The 27934-nt window shown below is 25.4% G+C and overlaps 2 protein-coding genes across 2 annotated transcripts; both read right to left on the bottom strand.

Annotated features, from left to right (window-relative positions):
• Positions 1-1586: 1586 nt before the first annotated feature.
• On the bottom strand, positions 1587-11507 carry LOC126899233 (dynein intermediate chain 3, ciliary-like). Its single transcript, XM_050673847.1, has 11 exons — positions 11239-11507; positions 11013-11174; positions 10110-10374; positions 9776-10029; positions 8950-9111; positions 8405-8613; positions 8205-8340; positions 8008-8154; positions 3392-3574; positions 2979-3036; positions 1587-2170 (listed from the first exon to the last, which is right to left on the bottom strand). Exons 1-11 carry the CDS (start codon positions 11419-11421, stop codon positions 1626-1628), a joined length of 2304 nt encoding a protein of 767 aa, XP_050529804.1. The 5' UTR covers positions 11422-11507; the 3' UTR covers positions 1587-1625.
• A 1953-nt stretch (positions 11508-13460) lies between these two features.
• On the bottom strand, positions 13461-22418 carry LOC126898066 (dynein axonemal assembly factor 1-like). The gene is made up of 7 exons (XM_050672014.1): positions 22392-22418; positions 19482-19573; positions 19309-19415; positions 18400-18498; positions 18264-18328; positions 13840-14356; positions 13461-13478 (listed from the first exon to the last, which is right to left on the bottom strand). The coding sequence occupies exons 2-7, from the start codon at positions 19570-19572 to the stop codon at positions 13461-13463; spliced, it is 897 nt and encodes a 298-aa protein (XP_050527971.1). The 5' UTR covers position 19573; positions 22392-22418.
• Positions 22419-27934: the final 5516 nt, after the last annotated feature.

Here is a 27934-nt window from a genome sequence, read left to right as displayed (position 1 = left end):
AAATTTTAACACAAAAATAGTGTTTTTTTAACTACGGCAGCCGTTTAAATGTAGAAAAAAAAGTGTCGGGACAAATTTTTTTTTTTCATTTTGTAGTACATAAAATAAGCTTTAATTTGATATATGTTTAAAGGACGCAGTCTTTCCGGAACATTTTCAAAAATTAAGTTGAAAAAATTAATTTTTGTAAAAAAGTTGCCATTTTAAATCCCCCCCAATGAGCAGGTTAAGTGATAGATTTTCAAAAAAATGATATCAAATGAAAGGTAAATATCTAAGGTTTTAGTATAAAAAAAAATTATGTTGATTTGTTGATTTTTCAAAAAGTTATGGAAGTTTTAAGAAAAAAAAGTGAAAAAATTTCGAAAATTAGCGATTTTTAAATTTGTAATTTTTTTGGATATTTCCCCCATTTGCGGGGAACGAGGGAATTTTTTTCAATTTTTAAGGGTAATGTCTTCAACTAGATACGATTTGTGATCTTTTGACGTATTTTTGAAAGAAATCGGTCCAGTGAGAGCTGAGAAAAAGTGGCAACAGACATAAAAAAAAAAAAAAAAAAAAAAAAAAAAACACATCATAGTAAAATTAATACCTTCTCCGCTTCGCATCGAAGCTAATATAGTTTCAATCAATATTATCAAAATAATAGTATTATAACAAAAGTATGACTCACTAAAGAGGCAAGTGACAATTTTAACAAAAATAAGTCAAGATATGAAATAAATGTAGAAATAGAGAATTTTATTGTACATCAACGATAACTATTCAATTTAAAAATATTACCATTTCATAATGTTAAAAACTTCTAATTTTACATACACTCTTATTGCTTTATATTTTAACTTAGATCCAAAGCTGAGAAGGTATATTTTACTATTATGTGTTTATTTATTTACTTTTGAATCAATTTCATTTTTATGTGTCTGTTTCATATGTTTAATTATTGGATGGTATTTTTGCATTATCCCAAAAGTACCATCAACATCTTTCCTTAATTGTATTCTGATTTCTAGTTCTATGATTTATAAATATATGATATGATAGTAAATTCTGAAAGGAATTTTACTCTGATTCTGAATCTCCCCTTAGGATTTTCAGATTGGTTTCAGTTTTTGAGATGATCGCTAATTAATGAAAATAAAGCTATTAATCAAATAATGACTCATTAAAAAAAAGCATTTTTAAAAATACCCATTTAAAACTTTAATAGGCCTTATTAAAGAGATTTTGCTAGCTATAAGCGCGATATTTATTTCATTTTTGAAAAATGGTTAAAAAGAATATAAACTAAATTAGGAGACTTAAATACTGATCAAAAATACTTAACATCAAATGAAAAGTTTGATATAAGGTTATGGTCTAATAAAAATTGTTTTCAATTTGATAAATAATAATCCATTTAAGAAAGATGAAAATGTTTATTGATGTAAATTTCACAAAAAAATGAACATTTAAAATATTGAAAAATACACTGATAAAAATAATTATTCGTAAAAATATAATGAAATAATTCAAATTCTAATTCTTTATGAAGAACTGTAAATCTTTTATCAAAATAAAATTAATAGTCCAAGAGACCATATTTAGTATTTTTTAATGTTTTTAATGAAAAACATAATTATTCAATCATGGTATATATAATCAACATCAAATTCTTTTGTACTTGTTGGTCCGGCGGTAGATTTGTTTTCTAATTTTTGATCTAGAAGAGCTTTTAAAACTTTTGTAACAATTGTATCAATCTGATTGTCATTAATTATGATCGAACCGTTGTTATATACGAACATGTATTGTACATTCATTATAGCTGGCTGATTTTTTGAAGTTGTTGTTCGCCATCCACTAATTGACCACTTCCCACTACTGTTGTTCATGATTTCACTCATAGAGTTTGCTATTATTTTAGCACACTCATTATCATCTATATTATTTTTTCGACAGACATTTAAAGCTTCATGAATTGGGCCAACCAGTCTATCAGGTGTCCACTCAATTCTTGTGTGATTACTAATTTTTTTGCGTAAATTTGATAGAAAATTAGTCATATTGGAAGTGTTGTTATTTTCATTGCTGGTTTGACATGATTTTACGTCTGACAACCACGGCCAATCAAATTTTAATACCTTCCGAACGGCTGCAATTATTCCATTTTTAGTCTCTTCTGGAACTTTACGTGGTTTTCTTTTATTAATACTAGCTACGCTTTTTCTAAAGAACTTTGATTTTCTTTTTTTCTTTTTTTTTGGTATAATTGGCGTGCTACTACTATTATTATTATTTGAATTTTGACCTTTTAAGCAATTAACTTCATGTGTACTATAAGAATGATTAAAATCTAAAGTGTTTGATAATATTGCATTTGATTGTAGGACCATTTCCTTTAGTTCGGCTCCATAGTCAAACGATAGATTATAGGTATCATATAAATCAAACAATAATGCTAAAATTATTGAAATTAACATAATTTCGTAATTTTTACTCATATTTTGTTTACATATTAAAAGTTAATAATTTTACACATTAACAGTAATATACAAAAGTCGTATGACAACAAAATTTTAATTATATATATAAATATATAAAAAAAATTCATTTTTTTTTTAATTTTGTTGTTAGTTTCTAATATTAATTAAATTATAAAAGCCAGCTAAAGGAATTAGTATAAAACTGGTATTCTCTAATTTTATAAAGGTGTGAAGAACGAATGGTATACAATTTATTACTTGCTTTTAAAGATAAGTATATTGTAATTAATTTTGTTATTATACTTCCAGTTTTTCTAAATAATGCCGATACAAGAGTTTTATCTGTTGTAGAAATTTTTAAATACATATTTTCTATGCATCTTATAACTAAAATAACTACTTTAGAAACAAAAATCCTCCGTTGAAAATAAAAGAAATCACAGTATTAAAAAGTTTTTGATGATTATTTGAGTGCATTTAGTTACAAAAAAAATTATTGTGAGTTATTACCGTTTATATTTATTTCTTCTTGGTCATTGTTTTCATCTATATTAAAACCATTTTCTCCCTAAAAAAGTTATGAAGACTAAAATAAAATCACTAAAATATTTTGATGAAAAATTATAGTTAAAACGTACAAAATACTTAATATTGACCAATTAATAAATTACAAATATTCCTTATTTAAATTTTAAATATCTGTTTCGAAAAAAAATTGCATTAATTTTAATTTTTAATGAAATGCATACTAAATGAAAATTATTATTTTTATTAACAATATTTCATTTAGAAAAGTAAATAAAACTATTATTTAATTTATAAAAGCTCGTATGATTTTGTGTGTAATAAAAGGAAATAATTTTTTGAATGAAATAATATCACTAATAACTAATTGTTCTTTTAAAATCTTTAAGATAACTTACATTTATGACAAGTTCAAAAAACTCTTTTTCAGCTTCGGTTATCATCCTAGCTTCATTTTCAGCTATTTGAATTTGCTTATCTTTAGTTAAGGTAACATCACATTTAGTTGATTTTGTTTTTAATTTTAGTTCTCGCTGTTTAGCTTCTATGATTTTTTCTCGTCTAGTTTCTCTATCAAACATCTATTAAGATTAAAAATTACGAAAGTACTAATTATACAAATAAATTATAATAAAATATGTAATTATGAATATAATGTTCTTTGGAGAACATAAAAAACAGGAGTTGGATTAACAATTTTATCATTAAACGTTTTTATATAATGCTATATACAATTTATATCATGTTTTCTTATAAAACATAATAATTGAGTTTAACGTTATCAAACAATTAAACAACACATAATTATGACGTTTTTTTTTCTTTTTATTAGCTTTCAATACAAAGTATTATTATAGCTTAACAATTAAATAAAATGAGAAAAGAAAAAAAAAAACCCCAGCACAGGGGGGTCGCGGCACAGTTGTGACGTGGTATAGTTGGATCAAGTATAATGATATCTGACAGTGATTAAAATCACTATCAAAAATAAACGCTTCGATGCAAATCTTTAGATAGTGTTTAATTTTAAAAAAATTGGTGTTTTATTCCAAAAGCTACTTGATCTGCTGGTTCCTTATTAATATCTCGATTACGATAAAGTATGTCGGAAAAAGGGTTTATTAAAAAAAATTATTTCTCATAAAAAAATTGTGTGGATCCATAAACTTTTCAATAAGTTATAGCATTATAAAGTTAAATATAATATAAATAATAAAATCGAGAATTTTCACACGAAAATAGCATTCGGTAGCCATTTTCGCCGTGAAGACAAGTCCAGAGGTCAAATTTTTTTTTTTCAAATTAAAGTACATTACATTAGCTTTAATTTAAGATATATATAAAAGTGTCAGACCTTCCGGAACATTTTCAAAAGTTAAGTTGAAAAAGTTAATTTTTTGTGAAAAAGTTGTCATTTTAAATCCCCCCCCGTGGGCAGGTTAAGTGTCAGATTTACAAAAAAAAATATACCAAATGATAGATAAAGACATCAAGCATCTATATAAAAAAAATTATATTCATACGTTCATTTTTGAAAAAGTTACGGCAGTTTTTAGTAAAAAAAATTTAAAAAATTTTGAAAATTAGCAATTTTTTAATTTGTAATTTTTTTGGAGGTTTTCCCCATTTACGGGGAATGAGGGAAATTTTTTCAATTTTGAAGGGTAATGTCTTCGACTAGATACGATTTGTGATCTTTTGACGTATCGTTGAAAGAAATCCGTTCAGTGAAAGCTGAGAAAAAGTGGTAACAGACACAAAAAAAAAAAATAAAAAAAAAAACACATATTAGTAAAACCAATACCTTCTCAGCTTCGCATCGAAGCTAAAATAATAATAAAAAAAATAGTACAATTGATCTTACATCAACAAAATTACAATAAAAATCGTTAAATAAAAAAACCAGCTGAATGAATGAAATAAATAACTAAAGAAATTATATCGAGAGAAGTTGAGTTAAGAATAGTGTAACAATTAATAGAAGAGATATTAAGATGAGATAAATTATTAAATAAAATAGAACGATTACTTTCAAATGCACAGCAGTCAAAAATTATATGAGAAAAGTCGCAGAGAACTTCATCGTCATGTTTGGGGCAGAAAGGAGAATTGTTAAGGGAAATTTTGTACGCATGAAAAGGAAGGCGATTATGACCAAGTCTTAGTCGAGAAAAGGATAATATATGGAACCGGGAGAGAGGAAGTTTATGGAACCAAGGATGATTTGGAATAGTTGGTGAAATTGATTTGGCCAAGCTGCGATGAGAGAGAAAGGAGAAGACCAATATTCTCGCCATGCTAGAAATATCGTCTTATTAAGGGATGAAACGAAGTTGGATGAAGGAATATTGAGGGTTGGACGACGGGTAATGAATTTGGTAAGTTTGACTAAATGGTCAGCCTCCTCATTACCAAAAATACCCACATGACTAGGACAACATAAAAATTCGATTTTTGTATTAGCTAAGAAAATATTATAAATTAACGTTTTTATTTTAATAATAAGAAAAGATCTGGATTTTTTGAATGAATTAGAAGAGAGAGAAGAAAAGACTGATAAAGAGTCAGTAATTATTAAAACATTAGAAATATTGAAGGATTGAATAAGCTCAAGGGCCGAAGAAATGGCATAACACTCAGTAGTAAAAGAACAAGATTGTGAAGGGAGAATATCTGAGAATTTAATATTAAGACTAGGAATAAAGAAAGAGGAACTAGCGGAATTAGAGCTTATTAAACCATCAGTAAATATAAGACAATAATTGGAGAAATTAGAGAATAAGAATTCATTGAATAGATTATTAACAAAATTAATAGGGAGAGATTGTAATTGCAGTTTTGAGTAAGAAAGAAAGTGATGGTTAAAGTGAATAGATGGGCAATAAATAAGAGCCTGGAAGGAGACATCATAAATAGACAAACGATTTAAAGATGTGATTATCATATTAAGGTACGGAGTCAAAATCGAAGAAATTGAAGCAAGTAAAGGAAGAGTTTTGGGATACGTAGCGCCAAACTGCGCATAGAGAATGAAAATTATGAAATATCGAATTTAGCAGAATAGGATAACTGTTTAGTAAGAAATTTACAAGCTAGGAGTCGAGAACGAATTTTGATGGGGAGAAAAGCGCATTCCACTTCTAAACTTATATTTGGGGTAGAGTAAACGGCGCCTAAGATAGTACGTAAACAAGAAGTCATAAGGGAATTATTATCTTTTAACGTTACAGAAGCATTTGAAGATTTAAACTAAACTCAATTTTTTTTTTTTTTACTAGTTTTTAGGTATTTTCTGAAAAATATGAATATTTTTAACCTAAAAAAATTAAAGCTTTTGATAATAACTTAACTTGTCCCGAATATGTCGCGATTTCAGTGTGTTTTTTTTTAAATTATAACTTATCTAAAACAATTTCTGTAAAATTTGATAATGTTAACGCGTGGTCACTGAAGCTCAAATTATGAATGTTACCTTTAATTTTTAAAAATTACATATTATTATCAAAATCTTTTCAAGTATTAAAATTGAAAACATATTGGGAAACCATGAAATGTGAAAAATTTAATTGTCTACCAATAATGTTTTTTCACTTTTTTTAAACAAATATTTAACGGCGCAAAAATATTTATTACGCTAAATAATTAATTAAGAACATTAAAAATAGTTCTAAAATGTTTTAAAAGTTTACAAATATTCAGCTTATACATTACTTGATATTAAGAAATTTGTTTTGTGTCTACATTAAGAATAGTGGCGAAAAAGAGAGTACACTAAGCAGTGACGACATTTCAGTTTCTTTTAAAAGAATTGATTTTTTTTTAATGGGGCACATTCTATATGTTTTGGATATTTTATGATTATTCTAATATTTTAGCAAAACATATATGATGTTTCATTTTGGCGAAGCCATACAACATCTTTTAGCTAATCAATATTATTAGTACATATTTTTTCAATTACAATTTTTAACTTCACTAAACTTTTTTATTATAATACAATTTATAATTTGTAACGTTAATATTTAAATTTATTTATTTTTTTACGTTTCGATTTACCTTTAATTCATAATCAAATTTTTTAGTTTTCGTGTAGTTAGAAATTTCATTGTACGATGAAGCAGCAGCTAACATTTATTTTTGTCTTTAAGGCCAACAGTACCTCATTTTTGATAATTATTTCATATTTTTTTATTATAAATAAAGTAATTAATTACAATGTCACCCTTTTTTAACAATTTATGAAATTCATGTCTAAGTTAAATGAAATTTCATTACAATGATTAATATGGAAATACATTAGTGATAACAGCAGGGTCTGATTATCAAGATGTGAATAACACTAACTAATACCTTGAGACAAGATTTTATAAAAATTTCTATAGTAACTTTGATTGTATACCACATTGATACGCACAACGAATTATACAGTAACTCAAAATATTAAAATTTTAGATTATGAGGTGTTTGAGTTTTAGTTTTACTTTACTTAAAATAACTTTAATCAAAATATTGAGAATTTGATTTAAATTGAAATTAAACCACTTAAAAAATTATTAAACATAAAGAGTGTAATTAAATGTATTTTTTTGATCTCTTTAAAGATGAGAAAAACTGTCTTATTTGTTGTCTGTATATATAACGTATACGTAGAATTAAATTCTTTTAAAATGATTCTATTTAGTAACCTTATTGTGCATGTTATCATTAATAATTTATAAGGATAATTATATCATTGAAAAAATATGACAAACATTTGTTTTACGACGTGACTATCGAGTACTGGCTAAATATTTTGGCGCATTGTTTTATTTTTGTGGGGCATTAAAAATGTCAAGGGTGCGATCACACACAGAACCATACCCAAATGTTTGTTAAGAAATAGATAAAATATATGATGAAAATTAAATTTTACCAAAAAAAAAAGTTTTTTCATCTACAAGAGTAAATAGAATTGATAAACGAATAAACAACTATTTATTTAATGTTAAATACATATTCTATCACCTATGCTTACAGAAGTTAATAATGCCTTATCATTTTTTCCAGGTGTAACAAACCAATCACTCATTTTGATGACATAAGATTTACCAAAATTATCACCAACAGCTAAAAGTGATCCACCTTCTTGACATCGAATACAATTCAAACCTTTATCAGCTACCTAAAATAAATAAAATTGTATCACAAATATTATAATTTCTATAGATTTACCTTAATTGTTAATATCGAGTCTTTTTGTTTTTGTAAAATATCCCAAGCATCTAAGCAACCATCATCTCTTGTAGTATAAAAAACTGATGGTTTTGTTTCACTCCAAGCCCCATCAGTTAATCTAATTTCGTGTCGCCTTACAAAAAGAAAATAAGTGCATAATAAAAATGTTTTTTTAGCATAACATCACTAATATTTACTTTGACCACATAATCGGAGACTCTCTAATGTCTTCTGACCATATTCTAACCTGCCAGTCGCCAACAGTTAGAAAATTTTTCAAAAATATAGGATTTCTTTGAGCTGAACAAACCGGTCCAGAATGACAACTATATGTGGCAGATATTTTTTCAAACACTGTTTTACCTTTACGATTACCATTGAACACTAACCCAGTTTCTGTACCAACCTATAAATTAAATATTACTCTTATGTGTTTGTTTATTTTAAATATAATAAATATATTTTATATTAAATTATAACTAAAATTAAAATATCAGCTTTACCTAAAAAAAAAAAACATTTATATTACATATTTATTATTATATTATACCTATATTAAAATAGATATAGTGCAATTGAATGAATGAATGAACATTTTTATAAAAATAGTAACCAGATTAAAATTTTAAATATTCAAGTTTACTCAAACAGAATATTCTCATTGTATAAAAACATTAAATTCTTTTAAGATCTACATTATATTTATTAATTTCATCGATTTTGAAAGTTAATCAGAAATTACCATAAATCTAATTGGAATTGATGGATCATAATCCATACATGACACTCCATGTGATCGAGACCATTTAGACCAATCTGGTTCATCCGTGTTCTCATTTTTTGATAAGTCCAAAGTTAAAACTTCTATAGGTTCTATTAGTTTTCTAGTATCCCACCACATAAGCTAAAAAAAAATATTTAATTTTTTTTGTTAAACAAATTTATTTGAGGCAAATGACCTAGTGAGTAAAAAAATTAACTTATTAGAATATTTTAATTGATTTCTATGCAATTATTTCTGCCTAGAATAAATAAATATAACCTGATGATTAATATTGACTAAGACACTTATTATCCCATAAAATACGGAAATTTTTAAGTTTTCATTATGAGAAAAATTATATAATTAATAAATGTTTACAATATTATGTAGGCAATATTTTCTCATTCCTTCACAGATAATACCATAACTTAATTTTTCTTAAACAAAAAATCTTATTTTAGATTAATAATATTGAAAAATATAACATTCAATTTTTATTGAAAAAATAATTTTATTCTAAATTGATCATCTTGTATATTAGGATGATTGATTTTGAATAATAATCTATTTTATAGATTAGATTTATACGCTTTCTTTATTAATAGAAATTGAGGAAATCATTTTTTCTATTTATATTTATTAATATAATATATTATATTATCTTTATATTATAAAGATTGAAAATTATACCAGTTAAATCATAGTATATTTTGATTAGATCAAACTATTAGCAAATGTTTTTAATATTTCGTTATCTTACCTTGATAGTATAAAACCACAAAATTTTCAGTACTGTATAATTTACCTGTCCATCACTGGATCCAGTGTAAAATTCTGTGCTAGTTTTTGAATTTATCCAATAGAGACTTCTGACGGGATCTCGGTGACTAAATTTTACATTGCTAATTGATACACATTCTGAGCTTTTACGAATATCCCAGTAAGCAACTTGTCCACTCATAAGACCACCAGCCAAACATTGAGTATCTCTATAATTAAATTCAAGTGTCACAATGGGATATGATGATTCAACAATAAAATATGGCGTGGTAGAATCCTCTAAAAATTGTATTGAAACAGATAAATTCATCAACATAAATTAGTGATATCAAAATCTAGCTAATAAACATTTTAATCACCTAAATCAAATATTAATGAATCGGGATTGGTTATATAATCTTTTTTTTGAAAGTCCATATTTGCGTAACTTATAGCTAATAACGATCCTTGGTCAGGGCTCCATGATAAGTGCTGTACAGGTCTCATTTGCTCACATGTGTCAGACATAACGGCTATTGTTTGAAAAGATGGTCTCAGAGATTGATTAGTTGTGCAATTTAAATTTGTGAAGTAAGCTTCATATATGTCAATTGAATTGTTTTGATTGATAAGATGTTCAGTGAGCTTAAGTAAAATGATTCTATGTTAATATTACTTGAAGGTAATGAAAATTGTATTTATACTGAAATATTTAAGAATAAAATATTTTAAGACAATAAGCTTTCTTTTGGTATGCTTTTTATGAAAATCCAATTAAAAAATTTCGTATCGATGTTTTGTAATCAATTCTTAAGCATTTTAAAATTTGTGAAAATTTGAATTTTTACATTTATTTTACATATTTATTATATGATATTAAACGTTAATATTTGTTATTGAGAAAACAATTAAAGAGAGAACGCAATCTGTTCACACTAAATATTGAAAATAAGCACAATTTTTTTCATAAAAATGATCTTTTATGAATAAGTACTTAATATGAAGAATACATTTAGTAATATTATAACATTTTTTTTAAAAAAAGTAGTGTAAAATAATTACTAAATTAAAAGTTATATGATTATTCAGGACACATAGACCACCCTGAATATCACTGTATTCTTTATGACAGGAACTGAGATGGAAATTATTTTTATAGTTTGATTTTAATTCTTAAATAAAATTTTAAAATACGTCATATTTTAACTACATTTTTTTGCGCTCGTTAATGTGTGCAAAAGAACATATTTACAATAATATTATCTCGTTTTTTTCATATTTACACTAGACATTTGCATAACAGCTTGCATGTATAAGTCATCCTTTTCTGTTTTTTTTTTATATCTTACTACCTGCTCGGGATCTTCTAAATTTACATCTTTTGGCCAACCTCCTTCAACATGATAAATACCCTTTTCAACATATTCAGCACGTATGGTATTAACCTGAAAAGTTTAGAGATAATAATAATATTTATTTGTTTGTATTTTAAAAGAAATAATTATTTACATCATGTGCTGACCATTCTACTCCTTTACAAGTTTCACTATCACAAACATTATCTTTTATCCAGTTTTCTTCAAGCTTCATATCTGGTAAAACATTTTCTAAAATTTTTGGCCCCCACTTATTAAATTTACATTGTTTGCCATATTCTCGTCTAAGTTTAGTATAAGAATAATTAGCGTGCATTGTGGGTATCCTCAAAACAGTACAGTTAACTTATTAGTGAGTGGAATCTCTAGTTTATGATAAATAGATTGTCTGAACAATCTCTTCTGTACAGTTGGCTTGACAACAGGATAATATAGATCAAACATATGAATTACATTCAATGAACTTGAATGCTTATGTTAATTGTTACGCTTACTTACTATTTTTTTTTAAATAATAATTATAAGAATAAAATTAGTTTTGGCACTTTTTAGTTTGATATATTTCTTGATTTATTAGTTATTAATTACTCTTTTAATTCATCTCTTTAAATCTTATAAAGATGTCTAGTAAAATTTTACATATAAAACACATATTTACTAGCTTATAAGATAAATAATGATCTGATTAAGAAAATGAATGGTCGATAAAAACTTAAGACCGATTACTTTGGAAGTTATAAGTATTTTAAAATAAAGAGTGGTGGGGTAAGGTGTAGATTATGTTATTATTATCATCATTACTTTGCCACGCTCTTCCTCAAAATTAACTAAATGTTAAATTACATTAATAAGTATCCTAGAAGATATAGTTAAACTAGTTAAACAAATATACATAATAGATGAAAATATATGTCCGGAAGTTAAATAATAAGGTATTGTTTTTAAAAAAAGCTATATACCCTAAATTTTGCAAAATATATTTTAAAAAAATAATAATGCTTGATATTAATCATAATTATTAAAACGCTATGAATGCAGCTAAATAAGTAAAATATTAAGCTAACAGTCACTTATTCCAAAAATAAATTTTGACAAGTAATAAAATGTTAGCAGGGAACAGAAAGAAGCATAGCTATCAAAAATTGTATATCTTAATAAAATATATAATATATTTACTTATTTATTTATTTATTATTCACATTATGGGCAATATCACAAAAATATAGTATGTATTTAAGAATAAATTAATCAATTTTAAATTACCATATTAACTTAAAAATATGAACATAATTAAATTAAAATAAACTTAGTACCAAAAACACATTAATAAACGCAAAACATATTTTAATTAAGACATGTGCATAATATAGAAATGAACAATTTAAAATCTTAAATATAATAGTTTAACAACAAAATTAAAAATGATATGAGTACAATAAATTAGGGTCATTATTTGCAGTGAGAGCGGAATGAAATATATAATTAAAAGAGGAAAAAAGAATGACAAAAGGGACAGTATTACAAGTTGAATAAGCATGCACCCGAAAATTCAATTTTGAAAGTAGGATAGGAGAATTAATCAATCCAGCTGTGAGTTTAGAAGGGAAACGTATATTGGAATCGTATCTTCTGTCAAATAAAGAAAGAAGTTGCAAGAAATTTTAAATAATAGTCATGAGGTGGATGCAGAATATTAAGGATAAAAGCAGTAAAGCACAAAAATTTACGCTGGACTCTTTCAAACATTTTAGAGTCTATAGCTGTATAAAGATCCATAACACCGAACCATATTCAAGAATAGGGCTAACCAATAAGCAAAAAAAAAACTATTTAAAGGTTTTGAAAGATGAAATTCATGAACGATTTTCTGAATAAATCCTAAAATTTTGAGGGCCTTACAACATGTTTTTCAATATGAAAATGGAAATTAAAAGTATGAGTGAGACGAAACCCAAGGTTAACTATAGAAAAAATAGATGCCATAGGACATGTTATAATATAATAAGTATATTATGTACAGAGAATAAAAAAATATATTTTTTTAATTAGCTTTACTGGATTCAAAGTAATCCATATTTTATCATTTTTATTTTGCAATTTTTTTAAAATAGGTCAATAAAATATTTGTAATCTCAATTTATTGTATTATACATTTTTTTGTTTTTAGATATTTTGTTTTTGTACTAAGAGAAATGCTCGTTCGGTCAAATATTTTATTACATTGAATATCGATACTATTTAATTTGTTTGTAGTGTTAAGATTATTTTCTGCTTTGTCGTAGTATTCATTAATATTCCTCTTTATACTAGAAATATTATTTAAGATAGTACACAACATTGAATGAGTATTCTTACTTATAGTACGTTCAGATTCTAAAATTTAAAAATATTTCATAAAATTAGGTTTAAAATATTAATATTTACTGTAACCTTTTGTATTAAATTGTTCATCACTTGATTTGTGTATTCTATTCATTGATAATAGTAATGTATCATTCTCTTGTAGTTTATTATGCTCTAAACAATCATAAAATATTTCTTCTTCACTGGAAATTTCTATTACATCGTAAAAATCACTTTCTAAATCATAATCATTATCGTCTTTTTTATTTGTAAATGTATAATCATTTTGATCAATAAGATGATTTGTGGTTTCAATTTGAATATTTACATTTTCCTCTTCATTTCTATTATTATCTAAAAATTTTTCGCTGGCTATTTTGTTAATTTCAACAATATTTTTTATTCTTTGACTAAAGTCCCCAGAACATGTGTGTTGATCAATTTCAACAATATGTTTATTAATCTTATTTCGACAAAACATATCCTTTGGTTCTACATTCACATTTGCTTTACATTTATTTAATGATAATTTATATAAAGATTTATCTGATGTATTAGATGTTATTTTATTTGTTGTTGTTGATGTCTTAATATGCTCAGCCTCTTTGATTATACATATATCATGAACTCGATTTATATTGGATGATTTCATTGCATATTCATCATGATATGAATCAGTAATTTTTTGATCAGTAGAAAAAGTCTTAATTTTATCTTCACTTTTTTTTTCATTACACTCAAAAGTATAATTTTTTATTTTATTTGGCTCCAATTGAGTGTCTATTTGATTAATTATATGATCATCTCGTAATTTTAATAATGCAGACACCGATTCGTTCATTCTCTGACGTTCTTCATTTATTAATTGTGTTCTCATGATTTGTTCTGCTTCTAGACCACCAATGTTCCTATTAAGTATTTAAAGGTTTTAATATTTAATTTTTTTATAAAATAAATTAAGACCTTATCTCAAAACTACTTAAAATATGCGTCAATGTTGTAGGTATAGATTTTTTAAAAATAATCTCAGAAAGTTGAGAGACACAGATTATGTCGGTCATATAAAAACTTTCTATTTTTTAACAATTTAAATATTTTCTTTAAATATTTACTAGCTATTGATTGCTCTGATTGATTTTTTTTACTTGTGGCATCGATTTATAGCTGAGAAGATATTAATTTTACTATGATATATTTATTTTATATATTAGCTTCGATGCGAAGCTGAGAAGGTATTGCTTTTACTATGATGTGTTTTTTTTTTTTTTTGTGTCTGTTACCACTTTTTCTCAGCTCTCACCGAACGGATTTCTTTCAACGATACGTCAAAAGATCACAAATCGTATCTAGTCGAAGACATTACCCTTCAAAATTGAAAAAATTTCCCTCGTTCCCCGTAAATGGGGGAAACCTCCAAAAAAATTACAAATTTAAAAATCGCTAATTTTCGAAATTTTTTCAATTTTTTTTACTAAAAACTGCCATAACTTTTTCAAAAATGAACATATCAATATAATTTTTTTTTATATAGATGCTTGATGTCTTTACCTATCATTTGGTATACTTTTTTTGTAAATTCAACCTTTTTTCTGCCCACAGGGGGGGATTTAAAATGACAACTTTTTCACAAAAAATTAACTTTTTCAACTTAACTTTTGAAAATGTTCCGGAAGGTCTGACACTTTTATATATATCTTAAATTAAAACTTATGTAATATACTTTAATTTAAAAAAAAAAATTTGACCTCTGGACTTGTCTTCGTGGTGAAAATGGCTACCGAATGCTGTTTTTGTATGAAAATTCTTGATATTATTTTTTACATTTTTAACTTTATTATGCTATAATTTTTTGAAAAATATATGGATGAATACAATTTTTTTATGAGAAATAATATTTTTTAATAATCCCTTTTTCATTCGACATACTTAATGTTAATCAGGATATTAATAAGGAACTAGCAGATCATGTAGCTTTTGGAATAATACACCAATTTTTTAAAATTAAACACTATCTAAAGATTTGCATCGAAGCGTTTTTTTTTTATAGTGATTTTAATCATTGTCAGATATCATTATACTTGATCCAACTACGCCACGTCACCACTGTGCCGCAACCCCCCTGTGCTGGGTTGGGTTTTTATTTCTTGATTTTTAAGCTGTAAAAAATGTAGGACTGTCCTTTATTAGGTTTTCAACTTTATATATTTTAAATAACTAAAATGTTTAAAATTTTCTTTTTCTATCATATTATAAAATTAAAATAAAACCTAATATGTTTTTACAATTTTTTTAGTTTTTAGGGACTATGGGGTTAATTTACAGCTAAAATAAAAAATATACCTATGCTACTATATAATCTTACTATAAAGCTGCACAAACTAAAGGCCTCTTCAATGTGGCTTAAACAAAATTTATAAATAATTTATCATTTTTTTTTTTTTACAACTTGGATATAAATTAAGTTTAATACTTGTTATTAGAATTTTTCAATCTATAGATATTTTATTTTTACAAATATTACACTTCAACTGTAATATAAAAATAACATTAAATCCATTTAAATAATAATTTTTCATTTCCAGAGAAAGGAAATAATAGAATAAATAATTATGATACAAAAGTATGGAGAATGAGCTAAGGAATTGACTAACGCAATTCTATTTTTAAAGAGTAAATGATAGTTCGAGTGATAATAAAAAAAGTTGTCTAAATGTTATTCATCGTTTGAAGTACTAAAAAAAAAAGATTTAAGGTTTCAAAATAAGTATGACTATTAATAAATTGTGGCAAAATTTAAATTACAATTTAAGTTGAAAAACTAGAGACAAAGGGATTTAATAGAACAAATTTCTCTGTACCACAAGGCAAAGTTGGAAGATTATTACATTACTAAGCACTTAGAAGAAGTTTATGGAAAGAGCAAAGAAAGTCTTTAAAACAACAAAACTCGTTGATGGTAGTAACAAAGAAGAAAAAGTTGCAAGAATTTTGCTATTTCATTACCTGAAATATCTACATGACTAGGAATTCAATAAATAAAAACCAATATTCTGAGTCAATTGATAACAGAAATAAGAAATTTGATTTTATAAATAGTAGAAGAGAAATTATAAGGTTTAAAGATGTAGCTAAGACATGATTGAAAATCGTAAAAATGATATAGACTGTATCAGGAGATACACTAGACTGTAACGTATGATCTTGTTGTGGTTAATACTTATTTTAGAAAGAGGAAAGAAAATTATATAATTTATAAGAGCGGGAGTAATAGATAACAGGTTGATTTTTTTATGTGGAAGAGAAAGAGTGAAAAGCGAGTAAAAGATCGTAAAATTATCCCAATCGGCAGTAAAGTTTAAGAAGTAAAATGAGTTGTATGATATGCCAGGGACAAAGGAAGGTGATATAGTCCATATACTTAAAAAAAACCGTAGAACATTAGGGTAGCGACACAGTGTGGGTGTGTCATAGTTGGGACAAGTACAGATAATATCTGACAGTGATTAAAATCACTATTTTGGAGAAAGAAAGAAGTTTTAAAGTGGTCATTAATGAGAAACAAGGTTCCACAAAGGTTTTGTATAGTTTAATATAAACCAGGATAAAAAATATAGGCAGACAACAGAAGATTTTGGGGTAAAAGTAGAAGTTATTTACATGATTGGTAAAGATATGTTTTGTAACATAATTATGCCTAGCAAGTCAACAATGGAGCTAGTATTTTGTGTGAGGCAACTAATAGAAAAGTTTAGGTAAAAGAAGAAGAAGCTGTGTATGGTATTTATAAATTTGGAGAAAGCGTATGATAAAGTACCGAGAAAGGTTTTAAATTGGGCATTAATGAGAAAAGTTACATTAATAAAATAGAGGATATGTATGATGACACTTATACCAGGTTAAAAAGTGTGGGTGGAGTAACAGAAAATTTTAGGGTAAGAAGAGGAGTGCACCAAGGGTCTGTTTTTAGCCCTTAATTACTTTCTATAGTTAAGAATGAAATTATTAAAAAAATACAAGGAGAAATTAGGAAAAAAATTAATCAAAGAGACCATAAATGAAGTGGAAAGTTTTAAGTATTTAAAATCAATTGTGTAAAAGTACGGTGGTGTTGTCAAAGATACAAAACACAGGATTAGTTTGGATGAGTGAAGTGGAGAGAAGAATCGATGTGTTATGCGACGAGAGAATTTCAATGAGGCCGAAAGGTAAGTTCTATAAAACTGTAGTGAAATCAGCTATGATTTATGGTTTAAAGTGTTGGGTAGTTGACTAGAAAATAGAACAGAGATGAGAATGCTTAGAATGATGAGTGTAGTATCTAGATAAAATAGTATATTGAACGAACATATAAGAGGGAGTATAGGTGTAGCGTCAATCGTGCATCAGTTGAGAGAAAATAGACTTAGATGGTATGATCATGTTATGAGGATAGAGGAATCGGAATCTGTAAGAACAAATATAGAAATAAACGTTAAACGAAAAAAGGTTTAGGAGGACCAAATAAAAAAAAGATCAAGGAATTAATTCAATTTGATATGAGGTCGACTGATGTGAGCGTAGATGATGTGGGAGATTGTGACAAGTGTAAGTTTATGATAAGGTTGGCCAATTACAAGTATATGGGATTAAGACAAGACAAAAGAAGACCCGATATTTAACTATCAGTATAGAATCAAATACTACCAAATAAAGCAAAAAAATATAAACATACATATTTAAGTAATTATTATTTTAGGAGAAATTCAGTGATCAACGTTAAATCAATTATCTTATATAAAAAAATACCTATTAAAAAATAATGAAATAATTATTTACCATGCCTCTGTACACACCCGATCCTTTTTAGATATTGATCTATTATCCAGATTAAGTAATTCTAACTGAAATTTAATAATAATTTGTATTACATTACTATTATAATTTTTTAATATTAGTTACAAAATAATCTTACACATTTGAGAATAAGTGTTTTTCGGTAATTTTTTATTTCTGTAATTATTGGATTTCCAATTAATGTCAACACACGAAGAGATTTCATTTTTCTGAAAACCTATGACATCAGTATTATTTAAACGATATAGTTCTACATATAACGTTGTTTAAATTCTGGAATATCTTAGTTATGGCTATTCTTATAAAATAATCATTTGATAAATTATTTTACTAGCCATAAAATATTTTAGTTTTAACGCAAAGCTGAGAAGGTATCGCTTTCAATATAATTTTTATTTATCATTTTTTTTTGCCTTTTCATAAAAATTTACATTTATAATAATAATTAATAATCAATTGGTAATACACCTTTAAAGGTGTCTATATATTTAATTATTAAGAAATTTATATTAAATATTTTATGACATTAAATTAAAACACGATCTGGCTGATAATTACGGTGGATATTTTACACATAGTTTGTTACACGCTCAGTTACATTGTAATAATAACTTAAAATTGTACCTTCTTCACTTTTGAAGTATTACAAACTTTTTTTTTAATTTAAATAATACAGTATAATATTTCAGTTAAACAATTTAACTTGCCTCAATAATTTGAGGATCACTTAAGTTATTGTGTGAAAGATCCACAATTGTTAATTGTTCACATTGTGCTAGTTGAGCAATATCATCAGCTGTAGTCAGTTTATTGTGACTCATAAGAAGAGTATTAAGAGCTGGTAAATTGCCTGTATAGTATGTCTTAAATATTAGAAATTAATTAAAACTGTCAGTATGTAAGCTACCTTACTCAAATTTTCGATTTTTTTAATATAATTATGACTTATATTAATTGTATCAAGTTTTATTAACGCTTCAATATTTTCAATTTTTGATATTAGATTATTATGTAGGTATAGACATACAAGTTTTTTTTGTTGGTCAAGGCCAGAAATTTTAGTTAAACCGTTATTTTCTAACCATAGTGACTTCAAACCAGTGTACTCTTCTAAATTTTCAATGACGGAATAACCTATGAATATAAAATAAATGTTTAGAAATTCAAATTAAAATAAAGATACCCTTTAAAATGATTTACCTTTAAAATGAAGATATAAAACATCATTGAGATATGGTGTCGAATAAAGATCATTTTGTTTACAACTTAATAACAATGCTTCTTTTGTCATTCTATAACATTAAAATTATTTATTTTAATTCATATAAAATTTTGTTATGAATACCGGTATAGATTTGCATTTGTTTCATTATCTTCATTTCCATTATAGATTTCAAGCTTATCATAATAGTTCATTTTTAATTTTAATAAAAATAAAAATAATAAAGCCGTTAAATTCTGTAATTGTTGTATAAGAATTGATAGCTAATAAAAATAAATCTATTTAAACTTAACTAGTAACTAAGAATTTACATTAAAATAATTTCAACCAATAATTCCAAATTTCAATTGGGTAAAATCTTCCAAAAAATTACAATTTTATAAATTGTAATTTTCGACATTTTAAAATTTTTTTTTTTTTTGAAACTGCCATAACTTATTTAAAAATGAACAAATCAATATAATTTTTTTTATTATAAATACTTTAGGTATATACCTATTATTTTATATATTTTTGTTAATATTTAACCCTCTACCTGTGCAGGGGGGGTTTAAAAATGGCAATTTTTTCAACTTAACTTTTAAAAATGTTCTGAAAATACTGACACTTTTATATACACCTTAAATTAAAGTTTATGTAATATACTTTATTTTGAAAAAAAAAAATTTACATCTGGACTTATCTTCATGATGAAATTCTGGATTTTGTATTTTATATTGAGAAAAATAACTTTGAAATTTGAATTAGTTTATTTTAATATTATATATTAAATTAATCTTATATTAATTTTTTTCGGTCGGCGAAAGCGATGTAAGGTTGCCAAGTCGGTATTACTTGTGTCTTACGCGCTTAGGGTAAAAGGCTCAAACCCCCTGTGGCTATGAATTTTTTGCATTTTTTTCTTAATCCTTTTTGATTTAGAAAAAAACTTTCCACTCATTTGATTTTTATTTTATTAAGTTTCAATAACTTCAATAAAGATCAAGGATTCCTCACTGTAGTCTACCCTCGAGAAAACAAATTTTTATTTATATTAAAATTAACTTTACTATATGGTTTATTTTTGGTACTATCATTTATTTTCTCAGTTCTCGCTTGACCTACTTTTACAAAAAAAAATGTACATAATTATTGAGCTTTTCTGAGAAATTTAGTGTTAATAAAATTACTCTACAAAATTGAAAAAAAATTATAATTTATCAATTAAACAGTATTATAAAACTAATGTCATGCTCTCCATACAGACAATGAAAATTATTAATTTCTAATATTTTGAAAGTGTTCTTTGACGACTTAGGTTAGATATGATAATAGGGGTTTCAACAACAAAATTTATTAACTTTTAACTTTATTTGTGTTTGTTACTACCAGTCTACAGTATAATATCTGTTCCTATTAAAAAAAACAAAGTTGACACCCTTACAAGGCATAAGGGATGAACTTAAAAAGTATTACATTGTTAACAATTCAAGAAAAATGTGCAACTTAAAATAACCAAAAAAAAAAAAATGTTTAAATTATATTTATTCTGTTAGTAACTGAGTCGGTAATGATAAAAAATCATTCTGTATATATACTAGCCCGAGTGATAAGTGAAATGATGTCCAAAAATTATTCTTAGTTTTAATTTTATGAAACATATTTCTCGTTATTTATTTTAATAATCCAATGGTCACTAAAAAATACCTCACCATTAAGTTAACTACTTTATTAAGTATTACAAACATATTTTTATTATCGATTTGAAAATTTGACTCGAAATGTTTTTTTATGTAATGTCTACCTTTAACTTTCATAATATAATTAGTACTCAAACTACATAAAATATTTATTTAGTCTTTAAAAAAGCTTAAATTTTAGTTTTTATTTCTGGTTATTTTTTACACCTTGTTTGTTTAATTATGGATATAATTAATTAGAAGTCATAGTTACCGCATTATTTGTTTTATTTTTTGTTACAATTTTTATAAAAAAAAAAATTATACTAATGTAATGTATTCCTTGTTATGTAATCTAATTATTTTTGGTACAATTTTTTTTACCTGTGGGGAATGTCAAGGACAAATATCGGAAAGGAAAGTAAATTATCTATGTGGATTAACAAAAGAACAAGTTTCAGAAGCATTATCCTGGCCGGAAGATAACATTAAAGGAGTAGCTGTTAATGAAAAGTGCTTAAGCTCAGAACAAGTTGATGATAATTGTATTAAAGAACAGTATGACCTCATAAAATGTCTAACACAAGAGCGTGATGAAGCAATTTGTTAGTAAATAATTTTTACTATAATACAATTAATGATTAACATTTAATATTTTCTATTACAATAGCGAAAGAAAATGAAATATATACTCAAAAAGATATTAATAACGAACATTATGTTAAACAAAACGTAAAAAACAGTATTATACCCGAAGTTATTGAAGCTAATAAATTACTCGATGAAGTGACTAAAGATTACAAACAAATAGTTAATAAACGTTTACAAACACTAGATGATTTAGCAGCCAAAAGAGAATGTATTTATACTTTAAAAACAAAATTAATAAGTTATTCAAATGAATTAATATTTAAAAAACAAAAAGAGCTATTAGCTTGTAATATTGGAAAAATTAAGAGTTTTGGGTTATATCCACCCAATACTTGTGTTCAACCTTTACATCAAATTCATCTCAAAAATTTCCAAGCTCCATATTACTATAACGTAAATAATATTATTTAATTTATTTTTCAACTTTTTATTTCCTAGTTAAAATATTTGTATATTAATTTTTTATTTAAATATAATCATTTATTTAATTATTATTTATTGTCTTGACTAATATCATTAAAATCAAAAATATATTATATAGTTAAAAACAAAACTTAAAGAACAACAATGTTAACATACTTGACTCAGATCTAACAACGTACTTATTTTTGGTAATCAAATTTTATAAAAACATTGTAATAATAATTATTGTAATGTTTTTTGATACTTTAGTTACTAGTTTTTTATTTTAAAACTTTGATTTTTAATTAAAAAAGTTTTTTTAATTTATTACTTATTAATAATTATTATAAGCATGAATAATATTAAGTAATATTGTACAATGTTTAAAATATTATTATGAATATTTTGTTTCATTTATATGCTAGTGTTTTGTATTTAATATTTAAAAATAAATTTTAGATGGAGTATATGTAATAATATATTATAGTGTGTGTATTTTATGGATATATTTAAATATATATTTAAACAATAAATGAAAACAAAAACTTAAATTTCTATTAGTAATTAGTAAAGATTATCGAGAGTTTTTAATTCCTGCTCAATTTTACACAGTTTTCCAGATTTTTTTTACTACTCTTCTGGTTTTGTTGTTCAACCTTTTCATCAATTACTCCAAGCATATCATGGTCCCTATACATAAATAATTGTTCCTTAAAGCCTTCTACATGTAACTGACGTCCATTGTAATTTGTTGTTAAGTACACTTTATCACCGACTTTTAAACCATCCTATAAATAAATAAAAATTATTTAAATTAAATGGTAATGTTTGATGACCTATTTATAAAACATATAGTGATTCCTTAACTGAGCTTTTCAAAATATCGTGAATAATGTAGTTTTTAACAATAAAGAATCTTTTTCATACGAAAAATTAATTTTCTGCTATCATTATACGCTAAACTCATATCAACTTTTTATTTTAAAATGGCAAAACCAATTTTTTATTATATCATCAGATTTGATAAATTTAAAGAGAAATGTCTCGTTTAATAGAGCTTATTATACTATTCGATTTTCAACGAATTACAGCTGTTTCGAATATTCTTAATCACTAACGGTTCATAGAAATACGTTTAACTATACACTCTATTATATTAAAATTAATTTTCTGCTATCATTTCTTATACACTACTTTTATTATTTGTTAGTAGTTATTTAAAAAAAAAAGACATGTTTATTGAGTCATAAATTGATAAGTGTAACCGATTTAAATATAATAGAGTGTAAAGTTTTAATACTTTCGATGATATTTCGTGAAGCGCAGTTAAGTAAATACCCTCTATCTATATAATATACTTAAATACATAAGTGTCCTAATTATTTAATTATTTCAATTAAATACCTTTTTACAATCTTTACCCATTGCAACTACTATGCCGGTTAGCGGACTTTTTTGTTCTTTACCGTATAAAATTCCACCTTTAGACTTTGGTAGTCTATGCAATTTTTTTATCAATACATTATTGAAAAGTGGAATGATTTTAGAAGCCTTGGAAAGTAATATCATATTTAATTAATTTACTATAAAATACTATATATATTATTTAATAATTTCAATATTAAAAATTATTTTATCGGGTACCAGCTTTATATATGAATTTTCAAAGCTACAGTTGGAATTAGAATGGCATATAGTTTTTGTATCTCTAAGTTAATTTGTGATCAGTATTTTAGAAGTAATTAATAATTTTAAGTAATCGCTGAAGAGGAGCTGGTATTAATAATTTGAATACAAGAATTTTTTTGTCTGCACTCTTCATTTTGTCTACGTATGTATAGAATTGATAATAGCTTCCGAAATACTGATCCAAAAGAAGTTATCGACCAACGAATCTCTGTCTTAATCAAATCACTATCTAATAAATGAACTTGTTGATTATGTAAATATTCAATAAAAATGAAATAAAGTTGCTAACAATGTGTTAAAGCTTTTATGGATTGTTAATTATCTAAAATATTTACAGATGCATCCATGTCTAAAGTTTGGGCTAACGTTTAGGACTTATTTCAGAGTCAATCTTTAAAATCATAGTCACAGGTTCATGATTATAACTATACTGTCAGATTAATTTGTTTTTATATTGGCTGATAACTTGATGTTGGTTATCTGTTGTTGTTAACAAAGATCAGTTTATTGTTTTTGCTATTGTTTATGGTATTGTTCGCGTCCAGAAAATTACTACATAAAGGATAAATGAATTAGTAACCTATCATACACCAGACAATAAGAAGATCAATAAACAACAAAGAAAATAACTGAACATGTAAAAAAAACTATATTTAACATACCAGAAAATTCTCGGTGTAGAAAAGACCTTCATGCCAAGAGTAACGTAAAAAAAAAAAAAACTCAAAAGAAAACAACAAACTGACAGTAATAATCAACAACAACACGACAAAAAACAAAACAGATAATCAACATCGATGTTATCAGTAATCAGCTAATATAAAAACAACTAAGTCGACAGTATAGTTACAACCACAAGCCTGTAATTATAACTTTAAAGATTGACTCTGCATAGAGTCCTAAACGTCGCTCAAAACTGAAGGCATGGATATATCTGCAAACATTTCAAATAATAAAATTGCTACCCTTATAATACATAAGGGATTAACATAAAAACTACTTAATCATGATTCATAAGTTAAGAGAAACATGTAATTAAGGTTTCTCAATTTTTTTTCGAATGATTAAGTATTTAACGATTAAAGAATAATCCCGTATAAAAATTATTTTTATAATAAAATTTGTCAATATATTACCGGTTAAAAACCTATTTATGATAAACGGGACATTATTAATTTTTTTAGAAGAGTCAGAAAACAATTTCTTCTTTTTTATTAAAAAAAAAAACACTTGTTATTTAATAGCCCTTCAATTTTTTTTTTTTTAATACATGTTATATTAATCTTTAAGACAAATATATATTTTTTAAATATATTAGTTATTGATTTTTAGTATTTCTTATTAGTTTATGGCTGAAGTTAAAAAAATAATGGCGCTTAACTCAACAACTGTAACGTTGCTTAGAAGTAACTCAATGAAATAGGAATTGACCTACATCATAATTTGGAATTTGCGACGCCTTTTTTTATATCTACTAAAAATAATGTTATTTGCAGCACATAGTTTAATAATTTATAACAAGATTTAAAATTTTTTATCAATAAATAAAAAGATATGAAATTGAAAGATTTACACCTATAACACTAAACGGCTAATGTTGCTTACATCAAATAGTTTTTTAACTGATAATATTATACTACTTTTTTATAGAAAAATAGTCATAGAAAAATAACCATATTTTCTTGAATAATATAATTTATTTTTCTGTAACTAGTAATTATTCTATTATATGACATTTTCTTAGTGATTAAATTATTTACATGATGGGTCAATATATGCTTTCAAAACACAAAAACAATTTTATTATAAAAGTTTAATATTTTACTAATTTATTTTAATAATGATTTTTTTTTTAGTTGTATGATAGGCTAGGAAAAAAAGAAAGTCTATACACTTAATAGAAACCGTAGCACATTATGGTCGTGTTACAGTGTGGATATGACATAGTTGGGACAAGTATACATCTAAAATATCTGACAGTGATTAAAATCACTATACTGAAGAAAGAGAGGTGTTTTAAAGTGGTCATTAATGAGAAAATGCAGTAAGAGTGTAGCGTCAATTGTGGATAAAATGAGAAAATATAGACTTAGATGGTTTGATCATGTTCTGAGGATAAAAGAATCGGAAGCTGTAAAAACAAATATAGAAATAAATGTTAAACGAATAAGATGTTGAGGATGACCAAAAAAAAAACTTGAAGGATGTTATTGAATTCGTTATGAGGACAGCTGATGTTAGCATAGATAATATGAGAAATCTTGTCAAATATAAATGTAGGATATGGGTGGCCGACTTCAAGTAGTTGGGATTAAGGCGAGGAAAAGGAAGAAGACTAAAATTAAAAATATATTACAAAATATATATAAATATTTTTTTGTTCAATTAAAATGTTTTGAAATTGTATTTATTTAAGTGAGTATTTAAATTATAATTTCTCAAAATATCTAGTCTACTTTTTATTTTTTAATAAATCTTATTCATACCATATACATACCATTTTGTAAATTGTTTTTTATGTTATATTAAATACAAAGTTCAAGTTACACCAAATCCAATACGATACTATTAAATATTAATTAAATATTAAATTTACGTTGAAGAAAATATATACCTTACTGTTTGCCATGGATACAAATATAGTTGAAAAACTATTGATTTAAACCATGGGAATTCAAATTTTAAAAAAATGGTAGCACAGTGGGGACATGACATAGTTAGGTCAAGTAAAGATGATATATGAATGACAGTGATTAAAATCACTATCATAAAAAACGCTTTGATGCAAATCTGTACATAGTGTATAAATTTAAAAAAATAATGAATTATACAATAGCAACATCAACTCCTAATTCCTGTATTATATCCTGATTAGTAGTTCTTTGCTTTATAAGTATAATATATGAGTAATTAGTTAATAAATAGTTTCTAATTTATGAGATTATTACTAATTAGTAAAAAATAAATATTTAAATATGGAAAAAAATTTAAGTCAAATTAGCAGTTGACATAATAGGTGAAATTAGGCACGGGATATTTCCGAATGAAGTTCTAAATATTTCAGCCATAGCATCTGTTTTAACACTAAGCGTTACATAGAAATGATCATTCTAAATTTTAGTGAAATAATTCATTTTCATATTAATACAAACAAATTATGACAAATTTAAGTATTATTTGAAAAGCTTGAGGATTTATCCATGTTTGCAGTTGATTGCTGACGTTTTAGACTCATTGTGGAGTCCATCTTCGGAGCGATAGTTACTGCTCGGTGGCTGAAACTATACTGGCGGCTTATCTTGTTATCAGTCTGTTTTTATACGTTGGTTGTTTATCTTATCAGTTGTTTACCATATCGGTTGTTTATCTGATCTGTTTATGACTCATGTTGTTTACGGTATCCTGTTTTTCCTGATGTTTTTGTTGGTGACTTTGTTTTTGATTATTTTTGTTTTTTTTGACATTCTTGGCATTTTGGTCTTCCTTTTTTGCACCGAAAGTTTTCCATTACGTTGATGGTAACTTTTTTTTATATTGAACTGTTTTTAGTGTTGTTAGTTGATTTTCTTTTTGTCTGGTGTATGATGGGTAACCAAGTTCTGCTTATTTTCCATCCGTCTTATCTGTTGAAATTCTCTGGACAATTTTCGATTTATATTGCCTCTTTGTACATTCGTCTACCAAAATGAGTTTCTTTGTTTAGTATTTTTACTTTATCGAATTGGATGTCATGTCCTTTGTTTTTAGCGTGTTCGGCTACTGCTGATTTTTCTGTCCTTTGGTAATATACGTCTTTTTCGTGTTCTTTTATTCTTGTTGAAATAGCTCTTCCTGTTTGTCTAATGTAGGATTTACCACAAGAGCATGGTATTTCATATACTCCCAGGTGTTTGCATCTCTGATAGCTTATCTTTCGGGTTCCGGAATAGTGATCCTGCGACTGTGTTCGGTTTAAAAACAGTTCTTAGTTTAAGTTTTTATGCGATTCTTGAAATGCGGTCAGCGATTCCCTGTATATACGGTAGTATTAA

This window comes from Daktulosphaira vitifoliae, unplaced genomic scaffold (genome assembly GCF_025091365.1).
Source record: "Daktulosphaira vitifoliae isolate Bord-2020 unplaced genomic scaffold, ASM2509136v1 Scaffold_2, whole genome shotgun sequence".
Classification (NCBI taxonomy): domain Eukaryota; kingdom Metazoa; phylum Arthropoda; class Insecta; order Hemiptera; family Phylloxeridae; genus Daktulosphaira; species Daktulosphaira vitifoliae.
The sequence above is the reverse complement of the archived record's forward strand: the minus strand, read 5'-3'. Positions and strand labels throughout refer to the sequence as shown.